The 25,476-nt window shown below is 43.8% G+C and overlaps 1 protein-coding gene across 3 annotated transcripts in view; it reads left to right on the forward strand.

Annotated features, from left to right (window-relative positions):
- Positions 1-25,476, forward strand: part of Mpped2 (metallophosphoesterase domain containing 2) — a 181,755-nt gene that overhangs the window by 34,978 nt on the left and 121,301 nt on the right. For 2 of the 3 annotated variants that reach the window (XM_036186053.1, XM_036186054.1), the window contains exon 3: positions 18,660-18,841. The exons of the other annotated variant lie outside the window; for it this stretch is intronic. In XM_036186053.1, coding sequence (XP_036041946.1) covers positions 18,660-18,841 — 182 coding nt within the window. The remainder of the gene's footprint in view (positions 1-18,659; positions 18,842-25,476) is intronic. 3 annotated transcript variants of the gene reach the window in all.

A 25,476-nucleotide genomic window follows, 5' to 3' on the forward strand; every position in this document is an offset into this window, starting at 1 on the left:
CTTCATCACCTTTACAAAATGGAGAAGAAGCTCTAGTCTTAATTGCTTGATCTCTAGGCTTTTGATGTTATGTTTACAGTCATTGGCTTTCCTGAATTTTCCCGTGCTTCTTGCCCTGTGGCTTTTCTTATTGTCTCCACGAAAACTGAAAAGCCTTGCTCTTTATGATGTACTTGTCTTATGTCCCACATGGTGCTTTGGCATTCTAGATGCCACATTTAATACCCAGAGAGCTCTATGAAGTCATGGGGCTTGGAGTCATGGACCTAGGAATCAGAATTGTCACAGCCTTTCTTGAGACATGGTCCGTCCTTTTCCATTAGCTCATTCTAACTTTGAACTTGAGGCATGTAGTTCCAGATTCTCACTCTGGTGGTATCAAGAACAGCTAAGATCTTTTGGAGTTTGAGCCACCGTGCCTGGAAATTTAAGAATGCCATCTTCATCTCTTTGCTTAACCTTGAATTGCTTAAAGCAGGAATCTACAAGTGTTTGCTTGTTTTAACTACGGGAAAAACAAATGGAGTTTATCTTTTGTTCTGTTCTCCACACCACCAATGGTGAATGAAAGGATTTGGCCTTGAATTTTGATCTTAAGATGAGGATCATGACCAATAACACCAGTCCTGAGTGAGCCTTGATAATGGCATTTGCTGGTTTCTCAACCTTATTATAGACAATGTGAAGATAAACAATTGCACTGTTGTTTTCTCTACCAAACTCTTGTCCTTCCGCCTTCTTTTAAACCCTGAAAGAAAATGAAATGGATGTGATACATCACATAAAACATCGGTTTTTTATTTTTATTTTTTTATGGTGGGCCAGTGGTCTTGAGTGGTGACAGAGCAATGACTTTAGAAATAAACGGAGTAGAGAGAGAAGAGAAAAGAAGCTATTCACATCTGGGCTCCAGTTTGCACTGAACACGGGCTGCAAAGGTGGGAGGTGTTTACGATTCTCTCTGTTCCCACTGTGGGTGGCCAGAGCTGCCAAGAGCATGATTTTATGTATCTTGGAGGAGTTGCTATAATTGTTGACCAGAACTACTGGCATTCGGAGCTCGCAAATCGATGAATGCACGGTCTGTTGGCATTTGAAGAATATAGCCGTGGTGTTTGTCTCTCCAGGACTTAAGGTACGTAGTCAGTGGCCTGGCTCAGGACCATGGGCATCTCCCGTCGCCAGGGCTGTACACAGCGAATTGTGTCTGGGCTTTACAGATTCAATGCCTTTGGGGGGGGGGCGTTCAGCAGAGAGAAGTGGTTAAGAAAGTTGTGACAAACCAATGGGTGTGATATCCTGCAGCCAGTGCTAACGTTTACAAGGAGCCTTTGGGAACATTCAACATGCTGATGTTACAGTGATGGAAGTGGAACAGAAACACACACACACACACACACACACACACACACACACACACACGCGCGCGCGTGCGCGCTCACACACATACACACACATATACACATACACACATACACATATGTACACACACGTACACACATATACACACACATACACACACGTACACACACATACACACACGCACACACACATACAGGTACATACACACACGCACACACACATACACACACATGCGTGCGCGCACACACACATACACACACATACACATACATACACACACATACACATACGCACACACACATACACATACGCACACACACACACATGCACACACACATACATACATACACACAGGCACACACATACACACATACATACACACACACACACACACACACACACACACACACAGAAGAAAAGCTAGAATATAACATTTTGAGCGCATAATGATCCCAGTTATGTTAAAAAGAATCATAGAAGAAAGAGGAAACGGAAAGATACTAAAATGTTACTAGCAGCTATTTCTGGAAGGAAGAATTATGCTTTTTATATATGTACACTCCTGATTTTAAGAAGTGAATTCTCCCTAACTTTAGTAAGCCTATGTATTTATAATTAAAGGAGCAAGGCTTTTTTTTTTTTTTTTTTTTTTAAACTAGTAAAACATAATTTCTCCTATTTTGGAAAACTCTCCTTTGTGACCAGGCAGGGCCATTCACTCATCCCCGGCCTTACTGCCTTCTCAGGTGACTCCTGATTGACTGGATTAACACATTATCGTGTGTAAAATAACACCTACTTGACAGGAGCATGAGGTGCCCTCGAAGGCTTGACAGTTTTAATAGTACTGGATGAATAATGAGCATAAGGGATGGGACTGACCGAGGAGTTACAAAGGGGCATGATTTCCCCCAGTGAGGGCCTGGGTGCTTTGTGGTCTGTTTATACCAAGACTGGATGTGGAGTAGTTCATCAAGGCGAGGAGTACTCAGGTTCCGTCACCCTTACTTAATTAGGGCAATCCCGGGGCAGGAAAAGCAGAGAAACAATAATGCTATAATTAGTGGTCCTCTGCCTCGTGCGTCGTTCCTTCATTACTTCTGCACAGTGGCCTTAGGAAGCAAGTATTTTTACCTAAACGCTAATTCAAAACTGGGGGAGGTTCAGTTCTTGCCTGCATTTCAGGGGTTGTCAGTTTGTGCATGTGGAATTTTAAGTCTGTGCCCATTTGTCTCCAGAACCTACTGTGCTCGTGAAGTTTTCTCGAGAGTCTAGTAAAAATCATGCGGGAGTTTATATTAAACCATTTGCTTTCCTTTCAAATGAAATAAGAGATGGAAGTCAATGACATTTGGACCAGTAAAAACACCTGACAGAAAATAGACATTTTTAGTTTTTAAAGTGTTTCCTGTTTGGCATTATTATCAAAGTTGTCAAAACTAGAACTTCAGAAGTTTATTAGGTACTTACAAGTAATTTGTTTGAAACCTGAAGAGAACTTGTATTTCTCCCACTGAGCATTGGATTGCTTGGAAGAAGGCCGGGGAGGCAGTGTAATGGTGAATAATCTCAGGAGTCAGACAGATTGCACATGTAGTTGAGGCTTCATGCTTTATGGAGGTTCTGACCTTTGAGAAATTATTTAACTTCATAGCTCAGTATCTCTCATCTGTAAAATGGGATTAATATACCTACCTCATAGGCTTCATGCAATGAATAGGTGAGGTAATGCTCGTAAGGCGTCTGGCACAGTGCCTGACTGAGGTTACAGCACTCGGTGATGGCAGCTATCATTTTTATTACTGGGAGTTGAGAAGCTTGGAGCCTGTACTCAGTTCTACTGTTGACTTTGGCTTTAAGAAAGTCATTCAGCCCTCTGGGCCTTAGCCTCCCTGTGGAATAGTAACAAGGTTCTAGAAGGTAAAGATGGGATGGAATTATGCATGAGGAAGTGTTTTCAAAGTGTGTGGAGCTCTACTGATACTTGTAAATATGGAGGTGAACAGTAGACACCATGGGGGGGGGCACATCATTGGTTCTTCGAGGATTTAAGTCATTATTCTGACTCTGCACAGAACAAGTGGAGTGAGTTAGACCCAGTCCCCTGGGCAGGCAAGCTTTCACCCAGAAGTACTGCAATGCTCTCCACCCATCGGCCTGATTTGTGGCCTCTCACCAAGGAAGAGCCAGCCCATTTTGGACTGAGCCTGTGGGAGAACTTAATGCATCTTTCCCCAGGCTGTGCCTTCTGGTTAACAGGGAGCCTCCCGACAGGACGGCTGCTCTTTTGCCCTTTCTCTCAGGAGGGCCCTGCAAGCTGTGTAAGCATGAGGTGGGTGTGGGGGAACACCAGACACAGCGACTGACTGTGTATCTGCGTATAAGCTTGTCTGCCCCTCAGACCATCTTTGCTGCATCCAGAGATACCACCCGTGCTCAGCGAAGCCTTACCCTGGTAAGCTCGCATCCAAATTCTTGTCTCTTTGTGCAGTTTCCCTAGTGTGAGTATTGACTGACCCCGGTCCTGTAGTAACCATTGAAGAGTTGGAGCAAACAGAGGGAAATTATATTCTCTTCCCGCTGCACCTGTGGCCACAAGTTCAGCATTGTCGATGTGCTTCTGGCATGGGGAGGCAGGAGCGAGGAAGACACAGTAAGTTGTGTGGAATCCAAGGCTGACTCTTGTTGGGGGAGAGCAATCTTTTCAGAGACTGTTCCTCAGTTCTCTCCAAATCTTAGATTCCCATGGGATTTCCACTGTCTCCACAGAAGAGCCCCAGCCCCAGTCTGTCAGTAGAGTCCCCTTCCTTACAGTAGACATGTGGGGGCATCACCTGCTACAGTGACTTCGTTTTCATTTTCTTGGACACTATTCTGGGGCTTGTTTGATATTCATATGACTATAGTAGTAGGAAGCATGCAGACTCAAACAACAGGTCCCTTTAGCCACACCTCCCCAAAAGGAAAAAGCAGACAGTGAGCCACGGAATTTGCAAGGCTAACTTTCTTACGTGGAAGAGAAAAATTATTGCAGTGCCCTTTAGCTAAGTACACTCACTTCAGCCTTTATGGATGGTGGCAGTCACGTGCTCACCTCTTGCCGAGGAAGAGAGCTTGAAACTGTCACAAGGCAGAATCCAGAGATGCAGCTGGGAGACTATCTAATTAATACCGCAGCACTGGCAGTGCCTGGTCAAGGCAGCCCCCCCCCCCCCCACCCCGCCGCCCCCCTGGGAAGGTCTGTTCTTGGAAAAAATGCAGAATGGACTAAACACTTTGCATCTCACTCACCAGTGCTTCAGCAGCGTTAGCTGGCATTTCCGAATCTTAGCAGGGCGGTGGAGACTCGAAGCTCTGTCAGAATTCGCATGTGAGGAGCATGCATTTCCTGCGGGTTAGCAGTCACACAAATATAGAAAGAAGCGAAAAGGGAGGTACTGCTGGAGTTATGCAAACAGGGAAGGTGCAGATTTCCTCGGAAGTCTTCAGCAAATGTTGACACATAGTTGAGGATTAGCTGGAGTTTGTTTCTCTGGCCAAAGCATCCCAAGAAGTGAGTGATTGGGAGTCGAACGGCAAAGATTTGGATGGGAACCATGGTGAGACCAATAAAATTTGGAAATGACCTATGACCAGGCACAGGAAGAAAGCAGATCTTCCCAAGAGTAAAACCCAGGGTCTTCAGGATTTGTGTGCTGTTTCCAGGTGTACACACATATGTGTGTGTACACATGTAAGCCAGCTGTTGCGTTCTATTGTTTGATCTGTATAAACTTTGATCTGTCCTTTGGGTTCGGGAAGTTTCACTTGTGCATTTCTGTTGCTTATAAAATTTGAATAAAAAATAACTTGCTTTATTCCTGAAGGATACTGGATTAATTGGGTGAGCAGTCTAACTGTAGTAGTGACTGGTGCTCAGATTTTGTAAAAATTGATATTTGGACAATGCACTCCTACTGGGCTCTAGTAATCCTGATGCAGTAGTGAAGAAGGGAGACACTCTTTAACAGCTGTAGGAAAGGTCACCTTGAAACACGTCCACTGGAAAAACGCCCTGTTGTAAACGTGAACTTGAGACTTGTCTGCCCTTGCCTTTCCATTTTCCCCTTCCAAGTTTGAATACTGTTGCTTTTATGTCCAAGAGACTTCATGCTGGTTCTCTGCTGATAAACTACTGGATTTTCATGGAGCAGGTCAAAGAGAAGAAGCTCTCTTGAGTGTGGGCCCATTTCTACATAATCCTCTTCATTCATATTTCTCATGGAAGAGCCTCAGCAGTGATGGATAAAATGAATGGCTGTGACAGACATTTCCCATTCTCTGTTTTGTTCATTGGCAAATCTGAGCTCAAGGTGTGGGCCTTTTCCTTGTGTGGTCCCAAGGCAGAAAGCAAGATGGTGAGGGATGGGGAGAGTGAGCGAGAGGCAGACGAACTTGCTTTGGGAATAAGCTCACTCTCCAGGTGAAGAATCACTAGAAAGATGACAGTCCTCTTAAGCCGTCAGTAGGCAAGGCTGCCACCTGTGTTCAGGTTGAGTTTTCAGTGCATGTAGTTTGAGGGAGCTCACAGGAACTGGACCAGCGCAGTAACTGTGCCTTTGTTTAGCCTTAGAGGCAAGCCTTATTTTCATCCTGCCTTCCCGCCCACCCCCCTTTACAGATGGATGGAAGAACTGAGGCTTTGACAAGTTTAGTCACCTTTAGTTGGGAGGAGTAGAGCCATGGTGCACAGGCAGGTCTTGATCCTCTAAGTGACTTGAATGTCACCTGTAGTGAACTCTTAATTACTTTGGTTTTTCTCCCCCCCCCCCCCCACACACACACACCACGAAAAGTCGAGGTTCAAGATGATAGAAATAGCCGGGTGGCGGCGGTGCATGCCTTTAATCCCAGCACTCGGGAGACAGAGGCAGGCAGATCTCTGTGAGTTCGAGGCCAGCCTGGTCTCCAAAGCGAGTTCCAGAAAAGGCGCAAAGCCACACAGAGAAACCCTGTCTCGAAAAACCAAAACAAAAAAAGATGATAGAAATAGCCTTGTGGTACTCTCTGTATGGAGACATAAAACGAATGCTGCCAAACTCTTATGGTGGAATGGGGGCGCGAACCAGAAAGTTATACCATATGGAATAAAAAAATATTCAATGAGTTTATAAGTACACAGAAAATTAGAGCAGGAGTCTGTTGACCCTCTCCTGGATGCAGTTTTCTTTGCTTCTGCAGGCAAACATCATTTGCATTGCTTTCAGTGGTCTAGAAATGACACAGGTTTACAGTAGCCCAAAGAATAAAGCAGGTCTCTACTAGGCTGGCCAGCCCCCAGAGGCTTGAGCATTGCCTTCAAGGGATGACTGCTTCCCAGCTTTACATTTTCCTCCATACCACCAAGGAACTCTACCCTATAGCAAAGAGTATAAGCACACGAATTTGGATCCAAGTCCAAACCTGCAAGATTAGTGTTTGACCAGTACTGAAGTTTGGAGAACACACGAAAGTGCACAAATACACAGGTGTCCTCGAGGTTTTCAGAAGATTAAAGGTAATTACATACAAAAGCCCCAGACACAGAGTGGATAAGCCCAGCTGAGAATCAGACCTCATTGTTAGCAAATAGGGCCGCCATCTCTCTCACTCACATTGTTGTGTAGAGGATGTCTGTTGGGCTAGAGAGATGGTTCAGTGCTTTACAAGCACTTGCTGCCCTTCCAGAGAACCTGGGATCAGTTCCCAGCATCCGAATGGTGGCCCCTAATCATCTATAACTCCATATTCAGGGTGTTTACAACCTCCTCTGGCCACCTTGGATACTTGCACTCACATGGACGTATCATACACCAAACACACACACATAATTAAAAATAAAATAAATCTTAAAATGATAAATTAAATGTCTATTGGGTGACTGAATCCAGACATGACAAACCTTGCTGTTGAAGCTCTGACTGTTCCACCCCAAATACGATATACTAGTTATTTTGTGTTATGTCACTTGGATAATAGCAAATACTCAAGAGGTTTTTCTCTGAATTGTACCTATCAACCTAAAGACAGTTCCTCCCTGTCATTCCTGTTCTTCCCAGAAGTTTTATCAGGCAGAGAAATCTGAATGCTGTCATAGAAGAAAAGATCTACAGAGGATGAACTTGACCACAGCAATTCGACCTGTGTCTTTTCCAAGGACCCAAACATCCTTCCGAAAAAGCACCCTTGCCCGAGTTCTCCCTATCCTTGCCCCTTTTCCCTTAGGAAGACAGCATATATGTGGCCAGGTCCCACTGCTCTTCTGAGTGTTTGCTTTTCTGTGAGTGCATGTGTGCATGTGAATGTGAGAGCTGTTCTCTAAAGGTCCAGATAGTAAATATTTTAGGCTTTACAGGCCAGATGGTATTTGTTGCAGCTATAAAACTCTGCCCTAGTGTGTCAAAAGCAGTCATAGACAATAGTTAAATAAATGAATATGGTTGTTTGCCAGTAAAATGCTACAAAAACAGGCCCAGGACTGGATTTCACCTATGGGCTAAGGTTTGTAACCAGTAGACTAAATAGAGAGGCTAATTGAGAAGGATATGGGGACCGATTGCCTAGCATTCTTATTGGTGGGCCTTCTGTGTCCTGCAACAGGAAAACCCAGAAGAGCTAACAGAAGTTGTGATGTAACTCGAGAGGTGGCATTGCCTGTGGTATTGTTAGAAGTAAATTGAGTCCTGGGGCTTCAGTCAGACCTACAACGGATTCTTTTCTCAACACAGTAGCTAGCTGACTGGCCACAGGCCCCCCACCTTTGGTCACTTGGATATACTAACTCATAGTAATCATGGAGAAGTATGTACTGTGTAGAATTCTACTTTGGCAGCCCCCTGCCCCCAGAGTCGGGAGAAGGTGAGCTCCATGGGTTGTGTGGCTGGATGTAATTTTTGCTACTAATCAATCAGTTGGTTAGCTATTTCAACTAGGAGAAAAATATAAGATGAAAGTCTTTATCATCTCAAGACAGCCCCGGAGACATAACTATTAAACGTAAAAATCATTTTGTTGGATTACAAGTAATTAAAGGCTAGAAGCATGTTAGGGGTCTTAAAACTGCTCACTTACTTAAAACATGCTTACATGACTTCCCACATTTGGGTAAAAATTGTGTTTTTTGCCTTAAGCTTGACTAGTATGGGGCCTCTATCAACTAACCAAAGTTGGAGAAAGAAACCCAAAGTGGCCTTTATTAAAACCTTGTTGAAGTGGCCCCACTCTTCCTTTCTTTTCAAGTGTGTTGCCCAGTGCCCAGCATCTCAATCAGTACTGCTCCCTACCATTCACTAACATTGTCAGGCTGATAGTGTGTCCGTGTTCTGTATTCGGATCATGGATGGTAACGGGAGTGAGAACAAGCTGCAGGAGACAGATTCCTTGATGGTTTGTGTGAGCATGAGTGTGATGGTTCGTGTGTGATGTCATCACTCTCCTGTTGCCTTTCCTTCCTGTTCTCAGCCAGCTTATCTCTCCCGCCGAACACAGAGGGATTTGCAGTCAGTTCTGAGCTGACCTGTCCTCTCCTCCTCCCTTCCCCTGTGTGGGGCCATGCCAGCTCTCCTAAAGTTAAGAGCCCTTTGATAGTTTGGCTCTCTGTGGCTCAGCCTCCTCCCTCCAGTTGTACTTGGGCTTCAACACTTGTGCTTCTCACCGTCACAGGGACACTCTTCCAGCCACACCACCTTATGCACAAGTCCCTAACAGGCTAGGCAGCTCCACACTCTTACTCCCTGGACAACTGCTATTTCTTCCTGAGTTTTAAGTTCTAGGCTTGTTTTTATCTGAAGTCAAATTCCAACTTTGGGATATTCTTGGGTCTCATCTTTCTGATTCCTTAAACCAGACAGAACACCCACACACACACACCCCATCCCACACATGACATCGACACACTCACTACCCTGTGTTCTGAACCCACGGTAATGCTCCATCCCTGCTACCCACACACAGGCTGTGCCTCCTGTGTTCTTTATCTCACACACTACAAAATCCTCCATTATAATACTTCCATGTGGTTTCCCTACGTCACAAGCCACACAGTACATCTCAGTGCTTACGGCGGGCTGCAGCACAGCTCCTGTAACCCATGAGCTACAGGAGATGCTCAATGAGTCCTTGTGAAATAACCAAATGACCGAGGTGATTGCCAGTGATACTTTTTAGTAGTGAATTTGTGGACTAGTATAGAGTCCTTAAAGATTCTTTGCCCGCCTAGCACCCACCCTGCATGGTTCCTGGCACACAGATCAATAAGTGGTTAAGAAATGGTTGTTGAATGACTTATCTGACCTGCTGACTGCATGGGAGGATGTAGATTCTCAGGAAAGTGTCATGGGTTACCTTTTCACAAGTATAGGGCCATTATCCAGAATTTTAAGCTAATCAATATGGCTCTCCCATTAGAGTAGAGTCAGACATTTGACCCTGAACAGTCCATTTCCAGTGGGTTACTTGTACCTAATGTTGTGTTATCTGAGAAACTTCCAGGGCTAATCCAGTAGCCAGCCTGACAGGATACAAATACCTCCAAGGTTACCACATTTGTAGGACCACAAATTCACATCTCGTGCAGCGCCCTACAATTTAAATTGTTACCACTTAATATTCACTGAGCATTAGCACTGTACTTCTGTACTCAGAGGAAAACAGAGGCGGCATACACTCGTGCAGTGCAGTGGCCTTTGTTCGCTGTAATTAGTTGGTGATAGAACAGTGTTGATACAGCGCTTCAGCAGTTACAGGGAAGCGCGGCCCTCGGAGCAAATGGGAATGTGTTTATACACCTGGTTCTGTTCTGCACACTCCTTCAGCTCTGTGGAGGTTCTGGGGTGTGGTGACCAAAGCAGGAAAGTTTCATCAGCTTGTACTTTCAGGAAAAAGAGAACACATCATTTTGGAAGCACGTTAGTGGGATTGGACAGCTTTTCATTTGGTATCTGGAATTCCGGCCCCTTTGTTCCCATTCGCAGCAAATACTTCCAGAAGCCCTGCCTAGAGACTGGAGTTACCATTTCACTGTTTTTCTCCAAAGCCTCACTGGTTCTGGGTAGATCTGGGCTGCAGTGAACTTTGCCAGGGAAGCAGGAGTGTAAAGTTGAAACAAGGAAGAGGTTAAGAGACCTTAGCACCCAGGCATGACGGCACTTGCCCACAATCCTAGCTCCAGGGAGGAAGAGGAAAGAGGGTTAAAATTCAGCACCAACTTTGCCTACACAACACAGTCAAGGGTGGCCTGGGTTACGTTAGACCCTATTTGAGAAAGAGACAGAGTGATGGGGCGGGGTTGGGGAGGGAGAGAAGTAGAAGATGCTGAATTCTTTTTCTGGAACCCTGTGGCTGTTGGAGCTGGCCCTCTTGCTTTACACAAGGAAAGGAGGAGGAAGGAGACTGCCCAGGTTCTCAGGGGCCAAATGAAGTAAGAGTAGGCATCTCTGGTCTGGGCTCCTTTTAAGGCTTGCCAATGGAATTAGCCCCTCTCCAGAGACCCACATTAAAAATCACAAGTTTGTGTTTGTGATTTAAAATCTTCACAAATGAAGGCCACTAATGTCCAGTAATATTTTTAAAATCAAGCTTTTATATTTTTTCTTCCCTTGGTGCACTACAATATGCAGGTTAAGATTTTGAGAGACTTGATATGATGGTAAATTTCATTAGAATTGAGGGTCTCTTTAAATATTATTGGCTGACAGAGTTTGGGGGATTGAATTACAGGCATTTTATTAATTTTTTTACTACATTTTATTTATTTATTTAGTTAGTTATTGGTGGTGGTGGTGGTGGTGTGTGTGTGGTGGTGTGTGTGTGTGTGTGTGTGTGTGTGTGTGTTATATGTGTATATGTGGAGGTCAGAGGACAGCTTTCAGGAGTCAGTTCTCTCTTATGATGTGGGTCTCCTTGGTTGAATCCTGGTTGTCAGGCTTACCAGCAAGCACCTTCAACTGAGCCATCTCACTGACCCCCATTTTATCATTTTAAAATCACTATATTCTTCAGGTTCAGATTACTTCCAAAACTAAGTGGAGGAAGAGAGAAGTGAATTTCGAGTTCCCAGACCTGGATATTAGCTCTGGTTCTGATTCCTCAGGGAACGGGAATCACTTTACACCAATCAATGTTTCCCAAAGTGTGAGATACGTTATTATCGGTGTTGGGCGAAATGTGTTAGAGTGAGTAAATCTTAGATAAAAATTTAATTTATTTTAATGTGTAATTGAAAAACATGGCAAACATGACATCATAGATAATACTTTTCAGGTGCAAACTAAAAGTAAATTTTTGTGAGAACTGTAAGATTCTTAAAAAATTGAACAGTAACAGTGAGGAAGGCAAGTGAAGCAGACGCTTGCAGAGATGCAGGCTTGGTCAGGCTGAGTTCTTTTCCTGTATAGAAGCGCTGTAATTCTTAGCCTAACTCTTATTTGTCTGTTTGTTTTAAAATTATTTTCATGTGAATGGGTGTTTTGTTTGTATGTATATCTGGGTACCATGTGCATGCCTGGTGTCCCAGGAGGCCAGAAGAGGGCATCTGGAGCCCCTGGAACTAGAGTTCCAGGTAACTGTGAGCTGCCATGTGGGTGCTTGGAATTGAACCTGGGTCCTCTGGCAGAGCAGCAGTGCTCTTAACTGCTGAGCCATCTCTTCAGCCCTGACCCTTATGTGTTTTATCGTTGTGCTTGTAGGTTTTGCGTTACTCTGTCAAGCAGAATGTCTAGTTCTGGTGGCATAACAGCACACATACAAATTTAGCGTTCATGGTATCTGAAAGTTTTTATGTTAAAAATGAAAATTTTAATGTCACATTGGAGAGTTTTTGAAGATAAAATTAGTGCATTGCATAAGCTTGGCATGATGGGCTTGGAGTAGAACAGAGGATGATAAGTACATGGAGATCCTGTCAAGGTGCTTGATAAAGGTGACACACTACTCTCACACTGATGAGAAGCTAATTGTATATGCAAGGGTCTTATCGTGCTCATGGTCTAAAGAATAAATCCGTAACATGTGGTAAGGACTTTTCCTAAAGATTCATCAATGAGGCCTGCAAGACTGTATGAATTAGTTATTAGGAGAAAAATCAGATATGGCCAAAAGACTATGATGAAAACAATGGTATTATGGTTTTGAGGGGTTGGTTAAAAACCACCAATGTGTCAGTATGAAATAATGGAATACTTCATTTGCTCGAATGTACAGCATTTGGTTAAGCTTCAGAAATAACATTTGAGACTTGGCACAAAATGGGTATAGGTAGGGGCTAGAGAGATGCTCAATGGGTAAGAGCATTTGCAGCTCTTATAGGGGACCTAGGTTCTGTTCCGACATGGTGGTTCACAACTGCCCATAACTCCAGCTCCTGAGGATTTGACTTCTTTTTTTTTTTGGCCTCAGAGGGCACTAGACAGACATGTGGTATACAAACATATACAAAGGCAAAACACTCATACATATAAAACAAGACAAAACAAAATGGAGAATTAATTGGAAGTGAGTTTGAGAGGATGACTTGGACCACTCCATGGCCTGGAGTAGCACTTGCTTTTCAGAAATGGCTCCTTATTCTGTCTACTCACCATGAATTTTACACTACAAATGAAGGGGTTCCAACCCATGTATTTGTACCTGGGACAAGCTCACCAGGATTCTGAGGTGACTAGGTAAGGTCCCCTGACACACACAGAGAACCTGGGTAAACTGCCCACTCAACCAGAGTAAGGATTATAGGGGATCATAGGATATGTTTTCAAATATTTGGGGAACTGTTGTGTGGGAAAGCGACTGGATTCTTACTCTCTTGTTATTCCAGAATGACAAATGAGGACCAAGAGGCAGAGCCATCAGGAAATAAGATTTCAGAGTGGATTCTGTGTCCATTATTGTGTTACATGTTGTGTGTGAGAGAGATCTTTTTTGTAGTAGTATTGTGGTCCCAAAATATTGTGCACTCTAATAAACTTATCTGGGGTCAGAGAACAGTACATCCACAATATTAAACTTAGAAGTTAGGTAGTGGTAGCACATGCCTTTAATCCTAGCATTCCAGAGGCAGAGATCTGCCTGGATCTCTGTGAGTTCAAGGCCACACTGGAAAGAGCCAAGCAGGGTGACTCACGCCTTTAATCCCAGGAAGTAATGTCAGGAGGCAGAAAGGTATTTAAGGCATGAGGGCGAGGAACTCTAGCTGGTTAAGGTTTTAGACTTTTGAAAAGCACAGTTCAGCTGAGACCCATTCAGATGAGGATTCAGAGGCTTCCAGTCTGAGGAAACAAGACCAGCTGAGGAACGGCTGAGGTGAGGAAGCTGTGGCTTGTTCTGTCTCTCTGATCTTCCAGCATTCACCCCAGTACCTGACTCCAGGGTTTGTTTTTGTTAATAAGTCCCTTTAAGATTCATGCTATACCTTTTATTTTTGTATGTATGTGTATATTGTGTACATATGTACATATGTGTGGTAATAGGCACTATTATATATATATATATATATATTTTTCTAGATGAAGGAACGAAGCAAAGGGTTAAGCCACTTATTGTGATTTTTACACCATGTATGGTTTGAATCTGAAATGTCCCAAAGGCCATTTGCTTTGTTCAAGGTTAGGTTGCCAGCCTGTGGTCCTGGTGAGAAGAGATCATGCCTTCTAGTGGAAGGAAGTCAGGCCATGGGAAGCATGTCCTTGAAGTGGTGAGACCTGTAGCCTTCCTCTCTGTCACTGTTAGTCACCATGATGAGAGCAGCTTTGCTCCACTGCATACTCCCTGCCATGAGGTTTGACCTTAACACAAGCCCAAAGCCACAGGATGGTGAACTGAAGCTCCTGTGGTCGTGAGTGAAAGGAAACTTTTCCCCATTTAAAGTTATTCATCCCAGATACCTGGCCTCTCTGACTCGCCCTCTCATACCTGGAAGCGGGATTCAGAGCCCCGTAGTCTGGCTCTGTAGCCACACTTACTTTACTCTCCTTACTCGCTTCTGTTTGCAGAGCATGCGCTTGTGATCCCCTCTACCTGACAGTTTGTATCCTCACAGCAGCACAGCAGACTAGGCACTGTTATTCTCGATTTATAGATGGGAAGAAACAAAGCTCAGAGGAGTTAAGAAACTCACCCAAAGCAAATGACTCAGTTAGAACTGCAGCTCAGTAGCATCCTCCAGCCATGCTTGCTTTCCTTAGAGATGCAGAATCTGGAGCTACCATCTTTTGTCGGGGGAGTTAAGTATGTTTTTATTCTCTGAACATTCCATACATTTATACCATGGATATTCTACACATCTATCCAATATTACTTCAGTGCCTTCACCGCTCCCCCCCTCAGCTTACTGTCCTTTTTGATTTTTATTTTTGGTTATTAATAACCCCCTGAGTCCCATCAGTGCTCCCCATATGCACATAGATGTTTGCTCTTTCACAGAAGTGTGAACAACCTACCAGTGGCCACATCTCCAAAAGAGGGTGACTCTTCTTCAGCCGTAAATTGCCAAGAGCCTCCTCCAGCAGGGGCAAGGCCTCTGCCATGCATGCTAGAATTTTACCTGGTTTGCTTTTAGACAGGTCTTGTATGGTTAGCCATAGCCCTAGCTGCTGTGAGGTGGTGTGTGGAACAGCCACGTCATGTCCGGAAGTCAGCATGTCACAGCTTTCTGGACAGTCTGCCTGGTCTTAGATTCTTTAAGCTTCCTCTACCTGGAAGTTTTCTGAGCCTTGGCTGACGAGGGCTCACTAGAGACGATCCATCCACTCTGGCCCCAAGTTCTCTCTCTTCAGCACATTAACCAGTGATGAGTCTCTGCATTAACCACCATTCACTGCAAAAGGAGTTTCTATGAGCAAAGTTAAGAGCAGCACAAATCTATAGGTAGAACTTTTGTTGTTTGGCTGAGTGCAACCCTGACTATCTAATGACTAGAACCTCAGCAGCCCCTGGCACTGGGAGAAAAGATGGGGCTTGAGAGCTTCCTTTCTCTGTAAACTTCGGGATGGAAATTTATGTTAGCTAATGAGCAGAGAGTATTTAAGCATTGTGTAAAGTAGTGAACCAGACTCAAGCTATTGCCTCTTTGGGGTTTTATGATACTGTGTTGTTGTTGTTTTGTTTTGTTTTTCATCTCTCCAAGTCAACTTGTTTCCCCCTGGGAGTACTCAGAAATCTGTGCAAATCTCACTCTGGTATTTGAATCTGGCCCTGGGGCTTCAATAGCCTTGGTAAAATACTCTTCCTAGGATACTTGACATGATGCTCTAGGGAAAATGTTGGGTCATCTGAGAAGTCAGTAGCACAAGCAATAAGTGTCAGAGCTACTGAGTACAGAGGAAAACGGAATGTGAGACTTCTCACAGGTGAACAGGTAGAGCCGCCTCCTGCAGAGTCCCCTCAGATGTTCCATGTAACAAAAGCATCTATCTGTCTTGACTCGCCTTTTCAAGGTATTTAGCAGATGCCCAGTTGGGAAGTACCAGTTTCCCTCAGGGTTGTCTCAACCTTAATTGTCTTCACTGAAACTTAGCTACTGTCCCAGACATCTCAGTGTTGATTTTGGAGTCTGTGGGTGGAGAGATCTTCCTTCCGCTGGCTCCTGGGTGATATTTATCAAGTTGTTCTAGGGTGTGGTGTGGCATGGTGCCCTGTCTTGTCTTCTGCAGCCATCTCCTGTTTCGAACTTTATGTTGTGGGAAAGGACCTTCATGTCTCAAGGTCAGAGAGTTTGTGTTTGTTTTTGTCTTTCCCTCTACCCCAACTCCTTTCTTCAGTCATTCTTCTATGTATCTCTCAAATGTGTGCCATTTTTTTTGATAATAACATGCCCATAATGTCCATGAGTGAGGTGTCTCTGCATGTCTGTCTGTCTGTCTGGTCTGGCCTCTTCATCTCTTTCTGGCTCACAGTGAAGGTGAGGAATTTTCTCTCATTTTCTCGTCCCCACCTCCATTTTTATTACCTTGGATTCCATGCATTAATTCTGGGCATGTACATGTTTCTCTGGAAGATGTGGGAGGGTGCAGGAGAAGGTTGAAGTGACTTAAAAAGTGAGCAACATTTCCCATGGTTTCGCAAAGTTTATTGTCCAACATACACTCAAGATGGGGAAATATTCTGTACAGTGTTATGATTGGGTGTGGTCATGCTTGCCAATTCATAGACTAAAGGGGTCTGTTCACCCTGGCATGTGCTACTACTTTCTCTCTACCTAGTTCAAAATGATGACTTTGATGATCCTCTGATATACTGAAGTGGATGGACTTCTAAGTATTTTGATGCAGTAGCCTTGTCTGTATCTTGACAGAATTACAGACTAGGGCTGTGTCTGTGTTATATTAGTTGGATAAACATTGGAAAAGAAAGATATGTGCACACACCCCTGTGCACACTCACATGTAACTTGTTCTTATTTTTAACGATCCAACTGTAAACTCTCCTTCAAATGTCGGTCGATTGGGTCTGAATGCAGTAGTCCCATTAGTATGAGCAGCTGAATTTTTGGTCTAGGAGCCATGCCTGTCCCTTTTAGAGGGTAACACAGTCAGCTAACAAGTGGAACACTCACCCATTCTCTGGAAGAGCTACTTTCAGCAGATAGGAGTTGTTGATAATGAGAACCACTGAGCCTGAGTGGTTATGTTAAAAGATAAAGCATTATTGAATGTAATAGAAAGGGCTCATAGGTTACTGGTGAGATCTGTGGGCTAGTAAACTTTCTTCGTGGTAGCAGCATGTTCACTTACAGCCTTTATAGGAAAAATACAGCCTTTGTGGATGTATTTTGTACAAGTTAAACTTTATCAGGGGTTTCTGATTAGACTTGGATAACAGTGTCCCAGTTCCTGACGCCTTCTCCCTCTCCTCTCTTCTTAGTCTCCTTCTTTACTTTGCTTCTTTGACAAAGATGAAAAGATAAAGCTCACATGGAAGAAATTTAAGGACTCTCCAGGCTGCATACGAATGTCTTTATTTTCTTACTGCAATTACCTTGTTAAATAGATTGTTTCTTTAAAAAGACAGAGAAAGACATTAAACACACCCTGCAGAGGCATTCTGCTTCAGAAGTTTGCATGTGTTTTCTCGTGTTATCTGATGCTTGCGGACTATCCAGGGTGGGGCTGTGATAGAAAGCACGGGGTTCCTTAGTTAACGTTTTACACTCCAGCCCCGCAGTGCCTAGCTGCCTCTCTGGTGACCTTCTATTCGCCTTTATAACTACTCCTTTCCCTCTGGAGTCCAGCAATAAGTGCACACGGGTACAGAGAAATGAAAGCGAGCTGTCGGCGGAGAGTTGATACAGTTAAACCATCCTGAACGTGGGGACAGACCTCTTAAATAATTAAAACTGTATGCTCTGAGAGTCAGATTTGCATTTCTTTACCAAGTTTATTTAGCACACTTTGTTACACTCAATTAAACAAAAGTGTTCTCTTTCATTTTCTTTGCTTCGGGTTGATCACTTTGTGTTTTGGTTCTTATGGCCCTCATGTAATTTCACAGTGCTTAGGTCTCTGAAACAATACATGTATTGATGCATACACAGATACATACAGATCCATTAGAAGACAGGCTGTTTGTACTACATAGAATCTTTGCCCAAGGTATCTGAGCACGCCTTGTAACCTTAAGGTGTAACCTGGGCTACAGGTAATTCCTGGTGGTAAAAATGAGCTTGACAAAGCTCTTCTAGTATACATGCGTTTTGTTAAAGGCCTGTTAGCTGCATTCCTTTGCCTTCCCACAACTTGATCAGTAAAGCTTTTAGCAAAACTCCACAGAACTCGGGTGTTGAGTGAGTGTGGAAAGGAAACTGAACGTAAAGGGCTGTCTCCGCATCTCAGTTGACGGAGCATGCGCAGGCTGCTTTCTAAAAATTAGCTCATTGCTTAAGCTATGCATGTTTAAGATGGAATAAATGCAATAGCCACTTCCTAATGAGTGGTGGGATGAGCAGAAACATGGTGAGAGAGAAAAGCCATGATTTCACTTCCTCAGTTGGGGCTCAGTGTCCCAAGACTTCAGTGTTAATCACTATCAGTTGCTTGGGCCTTTTCTGACTCTTTCCTCTTCATTTTCCTACCAGGTAAGTAACACATTGTGCGTTTTCCTAGTGAGACTGTACAGGAGGAATGCGGTCTCCTTCACCTTCCCCAGGGGTCCCTTTCTACCTGGGGTTCTTCCGTCCTTCCGTTGGATTGTTTGGGTGTGTGCACGCGATGACAGTCGATATGTATGTGTGATGACTATCACGCGGGTTCTAACATGTTTAACTGTTACGGGATCTGTTATGTCTACTTTAGGGTCGACCCCATCCCATATGACACTCCAAAACCAGCCGGCCACACGCGGTTTGTCTGCATCTCAGACACACACTCCAGAACAGATGGTATCCAGATGCCTTATGGGGACATCCTTCTCCACACAGGCGATTTCACCGAGCTGGGACTGCCCTCAGAGGTTAAGAAGTTTAATGACTGGTTAGGTAAGGAATGATTGCGTTCTGGCGGCCCCAATTAACCTTTCCCGGTCTGAGTGTCACTCACTGCGTCCTAATTGAATTAGAGCACTTGGAAGCCAGCTCAGCCGTTTCTTGTATGATATGCCGTGGTGTCTAGCTTTAATCCAATTTTGTTAATTAAAGATGAATTTTTAGATATTTAATTTTACAATGCATCCTTACAGTGCCTGGCCTCAGCAGCTCTGGGGCAAAGAGATGGGAGGCTTTGAAACCAAGCTCATCTCCCTCATCCTGCTTTAATGAGGACATTCATTGGCACACACAAGGCCTAGAATCATATTCTTAATTCATTGGCTCTAGTCTTTCCAAGGTATTATGATCACAGATGTACAAATGACCTAGCAGTAAGAGAATACTTCTAAGTAACAGAGAGGATGTGAAAGTCCTTCTAGGAAGCCCAGTCCCTCCTTAGCTCTGAACTGCCCAGGAGCAGCTCCCCAGTGTCCTGCACCCTGGCCAAGACTCCCCAAGCATCAGCGGTCCTCACATAAAACTCTCGAAACAGAACATTAGCCTTTCCTGAACATAGAAGATGGACCCATAGGTTAATAATTCAGCAAAACACTGGGGCCTGGGAGGGCAGCTGATAGATATTAGCATTGAAAGGCCACCCTGGAGGTATTCACACCTGTATGAGACGAGAGGTCTAGGGCTAGGGTGCAGCTCAGTGGTAGAGTACTTGCCTACCACCTATTCATCTTAAGCTGCCAAAGTCAGTCCCAGTATCATAAAGGAAATAAAAAGTAAAAGTAAAGTAAAAAAAAAAAAAAACCAAAAAAAAAAAAAAAAAAAAAAAGGGTAAAGCATTTCTAAAGACACTAAAGAATTACAAGAAAAAAAAAAAAAATTCCAGAAGAATGTTGTCCTGAATATTATGTGAGCCAATGGAAATGACTTAGGAGATTTAGGCAGAAACTTTATTTATTTATTTGTTAATCAAACTGAAGCAAGGTATGGGAAAGTTTTAAGTTGTTGATTAGAGGTGATAAAGATGTATGTTAACTGACAAATAATGCTCATTGAAATGCTTAAAATATATTAATAAACAATAAGCTTAACTATGAACAATTTTGCTTTTTCTTGTGTTCATGTATGCCTATCAACTTGTACGTCATTGTCATCAGAATACAAATCTCCATCGTTCTTGGCTACTTTCATTTGGTACTATGTATTGATAAGTGTAAACATTTTTGTGTAATTTCCGTATTCATCCCTTTCTGGGACAACATATCATATTGGTTATATTTTTCTTTGGTAAGACATATATTTACAAACAAACATTTAAATAGATAGCAGTATCGCCTTCAGCAGCAAAAACTGAAATGTCTATTTTCTGATGTGTGTCTTTTTGTTTGACTTATTTCTGAGGGTAAAAGCCTACTTATGAGCTGAAGTCTCAAGGCAGCGCTGTGCAGTTCTCTGTTTCTGCTGCTGGGCAGCATCATGCTCTGCAGTGGTGACCAGGCTTCATTAGCAATGGATGATGCACCAGTCTGTCATGGTCTTGGCATTGGATTTGGGAGCTTTTAAGTTTTCTGCCCTTTCAGTAGGTGCTCAGTCTTATTTAAAGCAGACAGATATTTTAGAAGTCACTTAGCATAGTTATCTCATGTTTATAGATGACAGAGATGCAAAGAAGTTGTGAGGAGTTTTAGTCTCACTGTGGCAGAGTTGGGTGTAATTCAATTTTATTTTACTTATTTTTTTGGCTTTGGTAAACTTTTCTTTCAAGTGTTATTTTTTCATTTTAGCTACTCTTTTTAAAGGCTTTCTCTCTGTCTCTCTATCTCTGTCTCTCTGTGTGTGTGCACACACATTGTCCAAGGTCAGAGGTGTCAACTTCACTGGAGAGGGATTTACAGGCTTTTCTGAACCGTCCAGCTTGGGTGCTGAGAACACAGGTCCTCTCTGCAAAAGTAGTGTATACATCTAACCATTGAGTTATCTCTCCAGCCCCCATTTTAGCCGCTCTTATCAATGAACTCTTTGCAGCTAAAGTTAGGTATGCATCTAACTTTTGCGGGCTTTTGTTTTGTTTTCCAGGAAGGGCACAGCCTGGGGGAGGTGTTCACAGAAATATAGACGGATTAGGTCCTGGTTATAATCTAGTGGAGCTCCTGACCTTGGGCGTCTGAATTCACCCCTTTCCCCCTTGGTTTCCCTCTGCAGAACGAAGGATTAATACTACCTGTCTTTCTGGATTGCTGTGCAGATTAATCAGTAAATGATTGCTGGTAGTGAGTTTTGTGGGCCATTAATAATGGAATGGGGAATGTGGTGAGTGAACCATCAACAGATATTTAAAGGGTAAAAACAAGAAGAGGTCAGAGGAATTATTTAGTAGATTAGAAATAAACACTCGGAGATTTTTATAAGGGAAAGTACTCCATAAATGGAAATGTGCCGTAACTAAGGAAATAAAATGATAAAGAAATAAAAAGCTAAAGCCTTAGCTGGCAGTTCCTTTCCCCTCTCATCCCTCTAACCCCCACCCTGATCTAGGGAGGCAGGAGGGAGAGGTCTCAATAAGGGGTGTCGAACAAGAGACCAACAGGAGCCTATGGGAAATGGGTAGAGAAGCTAGGTTCCCATAGAGAAGGCTGAGAATAGCTCACTGTTACCAGGGCAACTCAGGGTGCTCAGAGGGTGAGAGATGGTGTGTGATTACTCTGCCACTTGGCTCAGGCAGGAACCTCTCCCCTGGAAAGGGCGATTTCAACCCTTTTTTGCCAGGTAGAGGTCAAGGTGATTAGGGCCTTTGCTACAATAGGACAGTCAGCTCTTGCTGGCTTAGGTCATACAAGTCCAGTGACCTCTGACTGATTTTTGTGTCTCCTCTCTACTATCCTGATCTTTGCAAACAACATTGCCTTCTCTCATGCTCCATTTTTTTTCAATCATTGGGTTAATCTGGTTCAACGACAGGCCAGGCACTCTACACCTGTTTGCTGAAGTTATTCCCATCTTACAGATAACTTCTCCAAGGTCATTTAGCAGATTAGAAAATTCAAAGGATCTAGTGAGATGGCTTAGCAGGCGAGGCCACCTTGTCACCAAGTGTAATGACCTCGGTTCTATTTCTAGGTCCCACATGGTAGAGGGAAAGAGCTGACTTCTACAAATTGTCACCTGACTTCCACACATGCACCCTGGCACACGCATGTACACACACATAAACACCATAAATAAATAAATGTAATATTAAATAAAGCTCAGAAGGCGCTAAGTGATCTACACAAGTCTGCTCATCGGGTAAACATGGGGCTGTGTGACTTAAAGAGTTGCTCATGGGCTTGTGAGCTTCAGAAAAGGTGTAACTTCATCAGCACCTTGACTTGGAAGTAGCTGTTTGGCCATACGCTAACAGTGCACATATTTGAAAGATGGACCTCAGTCCTGCTCATCTTGACTCTCACCTGACCGACCCACCAGCTCCAAGGCCTAAGAATCCCTAATGAGCTCACTGTTGGTTCAGAGATGGCAGGCCCTAATTAGTACGTCCCTATGCCACAGGGCAGGTGTAACAGAAAGTTATTAATTTGGATTAATTTAAGAGATGAGCTACTGTAGCCCACAAGATCGAGCTGAAGCTAGGAACAGCCCAAGGATGGCCAAGTGAGATGCTTGCTGAAGTTATAAGCAGTAGAGGACACCTTGTTTTACATTTACTGTTTTTGATAAATTGTTTAACTTCCTGACTCTTGGGACCCTTCTTTGGCAAAATGGACAATAATAAAAATATTACTTCATGGTTGTTGTGAAGTGTCCTAGTCAGGGTTTCTGTTGCTGTGGTGAAACACCATGACCAAAAGCAAGCTGGGAGGGAAAAGATTATTTGGCTGACACTTCCACATATAGTCGATCATTGAGGGAAGTCAGGACAGGAACTCAAACAGGGCAGGCAGGAACTTAGAGGCAGGAGCTGATGCAGAGGCCCTGGAGGGGTGCTACTTACTGGCTTCCTTAGCCTGCTTTCTTATTGAACCCTAAGACCACCAGCCCAGGCAAGGATGGCTGGACCCTCCACCATCAATCACTAACTAAGGAGAAGCCTACAGCCTGATCTTAGGGAGGCCTTTTCTCAATCGAGGTTGCCTCTTTTCAGATCACTCTAGTTTGTGTGTCAAGTTGACATGAGACCAGCCAGGACATGAGGGTGTACTTTGTGATGCAGCTGATTACGTCCTGGTGTGTGACAGTGTGATGGTTAGTGTTGTCATCTTTACAGAACCTAGAATCACCTAGAAGATGTGCCCCTGGGCGAGCCATTGGGGGTTATCTTAATTGCCTTAGTTGATGAGGGAAGACCCAACCATTTATGGGTGGCACCATTGCCTGGCTGGGACCTGGAATAGTTAAATAGAGAAAGGGAACAGAGAAGCAGTGGACATCCATTGCCTTTGCTTCCTGATTGTGAATCCAATGGGAATAACTGCTTCAGGTTCCTGCTGCCTTCACGCCCCCCCCCCCCCCCCCCCCCGCCATGTTGGACTGTACTTCTCATTTGTAAGACAGAATACACCCCTCTCCCTTAAGTTGCTTTTGCCAGAGTATTTTAGCACACTCTACGGAAAAGACACTTAAGACAGCTGTCCACAGCTTCTGCAGCATAGGCTTCTAGATGCAGAAACTCAAAGCGGCTGACGCACAGGTGTAAGACAGCGTGGAATGAAACCTCTGTCTCCACAGTGACACAGAGTCCTCAGGCTGGAAGAGCCCCCAGACACCTCCATATTCAATAGAAATAGAAAGTGGAGGAATCAGATGAATTGCCGAGGCTCACTCAGTAAAAGGCCTAGTTGGGACTCGAACTTGGAAGTGGCAGAGTGGGGTGGGTGCACTAACATGTCTTATCTATGAGGAGTAAGTTTCCCACGCCTAGCCCCATTCATGTATCATGTTATGCTGTCCTGTGCGTAGCTTGTTAGGGTAGTAAGAACTAAGGTATCATTAACTAGTTAAGGGTGTACAACTAGGAAGTAACCTCAGGCTTTAATCTAAATCCATCAGACGCCAAGGTCCGGTTGGCGGATCTCCCCACCCAGCCACTCTACCCCACCCCCACTATCCTTACAGAGAAAAGCTGCCTCTCACTCTAGCTGCTGTCTTCTAGGGAATCCGTCCAAGGTTAGAAAGACGAGTGGTTTCTGGGCCAGGGAGTGAATGTAGAATTGTGGGAAAGAGACACACAGACGTCTTTCTTCCCCTGTTTAGAAAAGAATGATAGTTAAACACTACAGTCCTGTTTGTATTTATCCCAGCCATGCCACAAGGATGTCAGGAGGAGGAGGCTGCTGCTCAGCTGAGCTCGGACCCTGCCACCCCAACACACCATTTTCTTTTTCCACCCTGGCAAAAAATGGATCCCCAGTCACAGGTTTGGGTTAAACTTGTTTACGACAAAGTAGCTGTCAGTTAAAATGTGATTATTTTTATTGCTTTTTCTTAAATTCTGAACATCAGTGGCTTCTAATACCACCTTCCCTGGAGGCACATTTTATGAGGTGCCTTTTCGTGTTGCTATCCGCCATGTCTTCTCCCCACCAGTGCCTGCTTGCTGATGCTCATCCCTGTTCACTTGATCTCATCTGTGCTGGCTTCTTGTTTTCAGAATACATCTGGAAGGCCTCTTCTTGATTGTTGCATACATGCTGGTAGATGCTGTACCAATGGTCTTCAGGGGTTCTTAGCTGATTGCATATCTCCTTTCTCATAGCCAACTTTCAATGACTCCCACATTGAGTTTCTTCCCACTTCTCACATGCATCATGCCCCTTCCCACCTCTTTCCATTTGTAAACCCTGTTCCTGCTTTTTTTTATAGAACAACCTTTTAAGGAGAGCTCACTCATCCCTCATGACGGTCGAATCCCCTTTAACACAGTGGCCAGACATTTAATGTACACACAAATCAGTTCTGCTCCTTTCCTGTGATCTTAACTGTTGGTAGAACAGGAAAAGCCTTGACAGCCTTGGCTGTTATTCTCACCTACATCTTTTGTGTGTTCACACTTAGAGTTTAGAACACAGAGATTGTGGTAGGAAGGAATCAGAATACCTGTGGAGAGACGGACCCACATGGATTTTAATATGAATCCTTCTGGATTGTTTTCTTTTTCTGCTCTCCTTCCAACACACACACGTGCACACACACACACACACACACACACACACACACACACACACACTACCCTCTGCAGAAAACACCAGTGCTCTTTTGTAGCTGTTTCTTAACAAAATATGAACAACTTTCACATCAATCAAGATGCCTTGAATATTTTCCCCAAAGAATACTTTGATTGTAAGTAAGATACATGTATGTTAATTTTAGTAGTCCAAATATATGAACATGCACAAAGCTGAAAATACACATGTCTCTGCAATCCAGTCTCCAGATTAATTAATATTTGGCAGACACCATCTTGGAAATGTTTCTACTTTCATTTCTGTTTTGAACACCCTTAGTAACAAGATATCTACATTCTCTGAGGATTTTAATGACAATTAAAAAAAATCACTTAACAGAGCTAGCTGTACATGTTAATTTGCAACTTAAAAAATGTAGCCTGCCATACTTTGTTTGTGTCAGTGTGGCACTCT

The sequence above is a fragment of the Onychomys torridus genome, chromosome 4 (assembly GCF_903995425.1).
Source record: "Onychomys torridus chromosome 4, mOncTor1.1, whole genome shotgun sequence".
Classification (NCBI taxonomy): domain Eukaryota; kingdom Metazoa; phylum Chordata; class Mammalia; order Rodentia; family Cricetidae; genus Onychomys; species Onychomys torridus.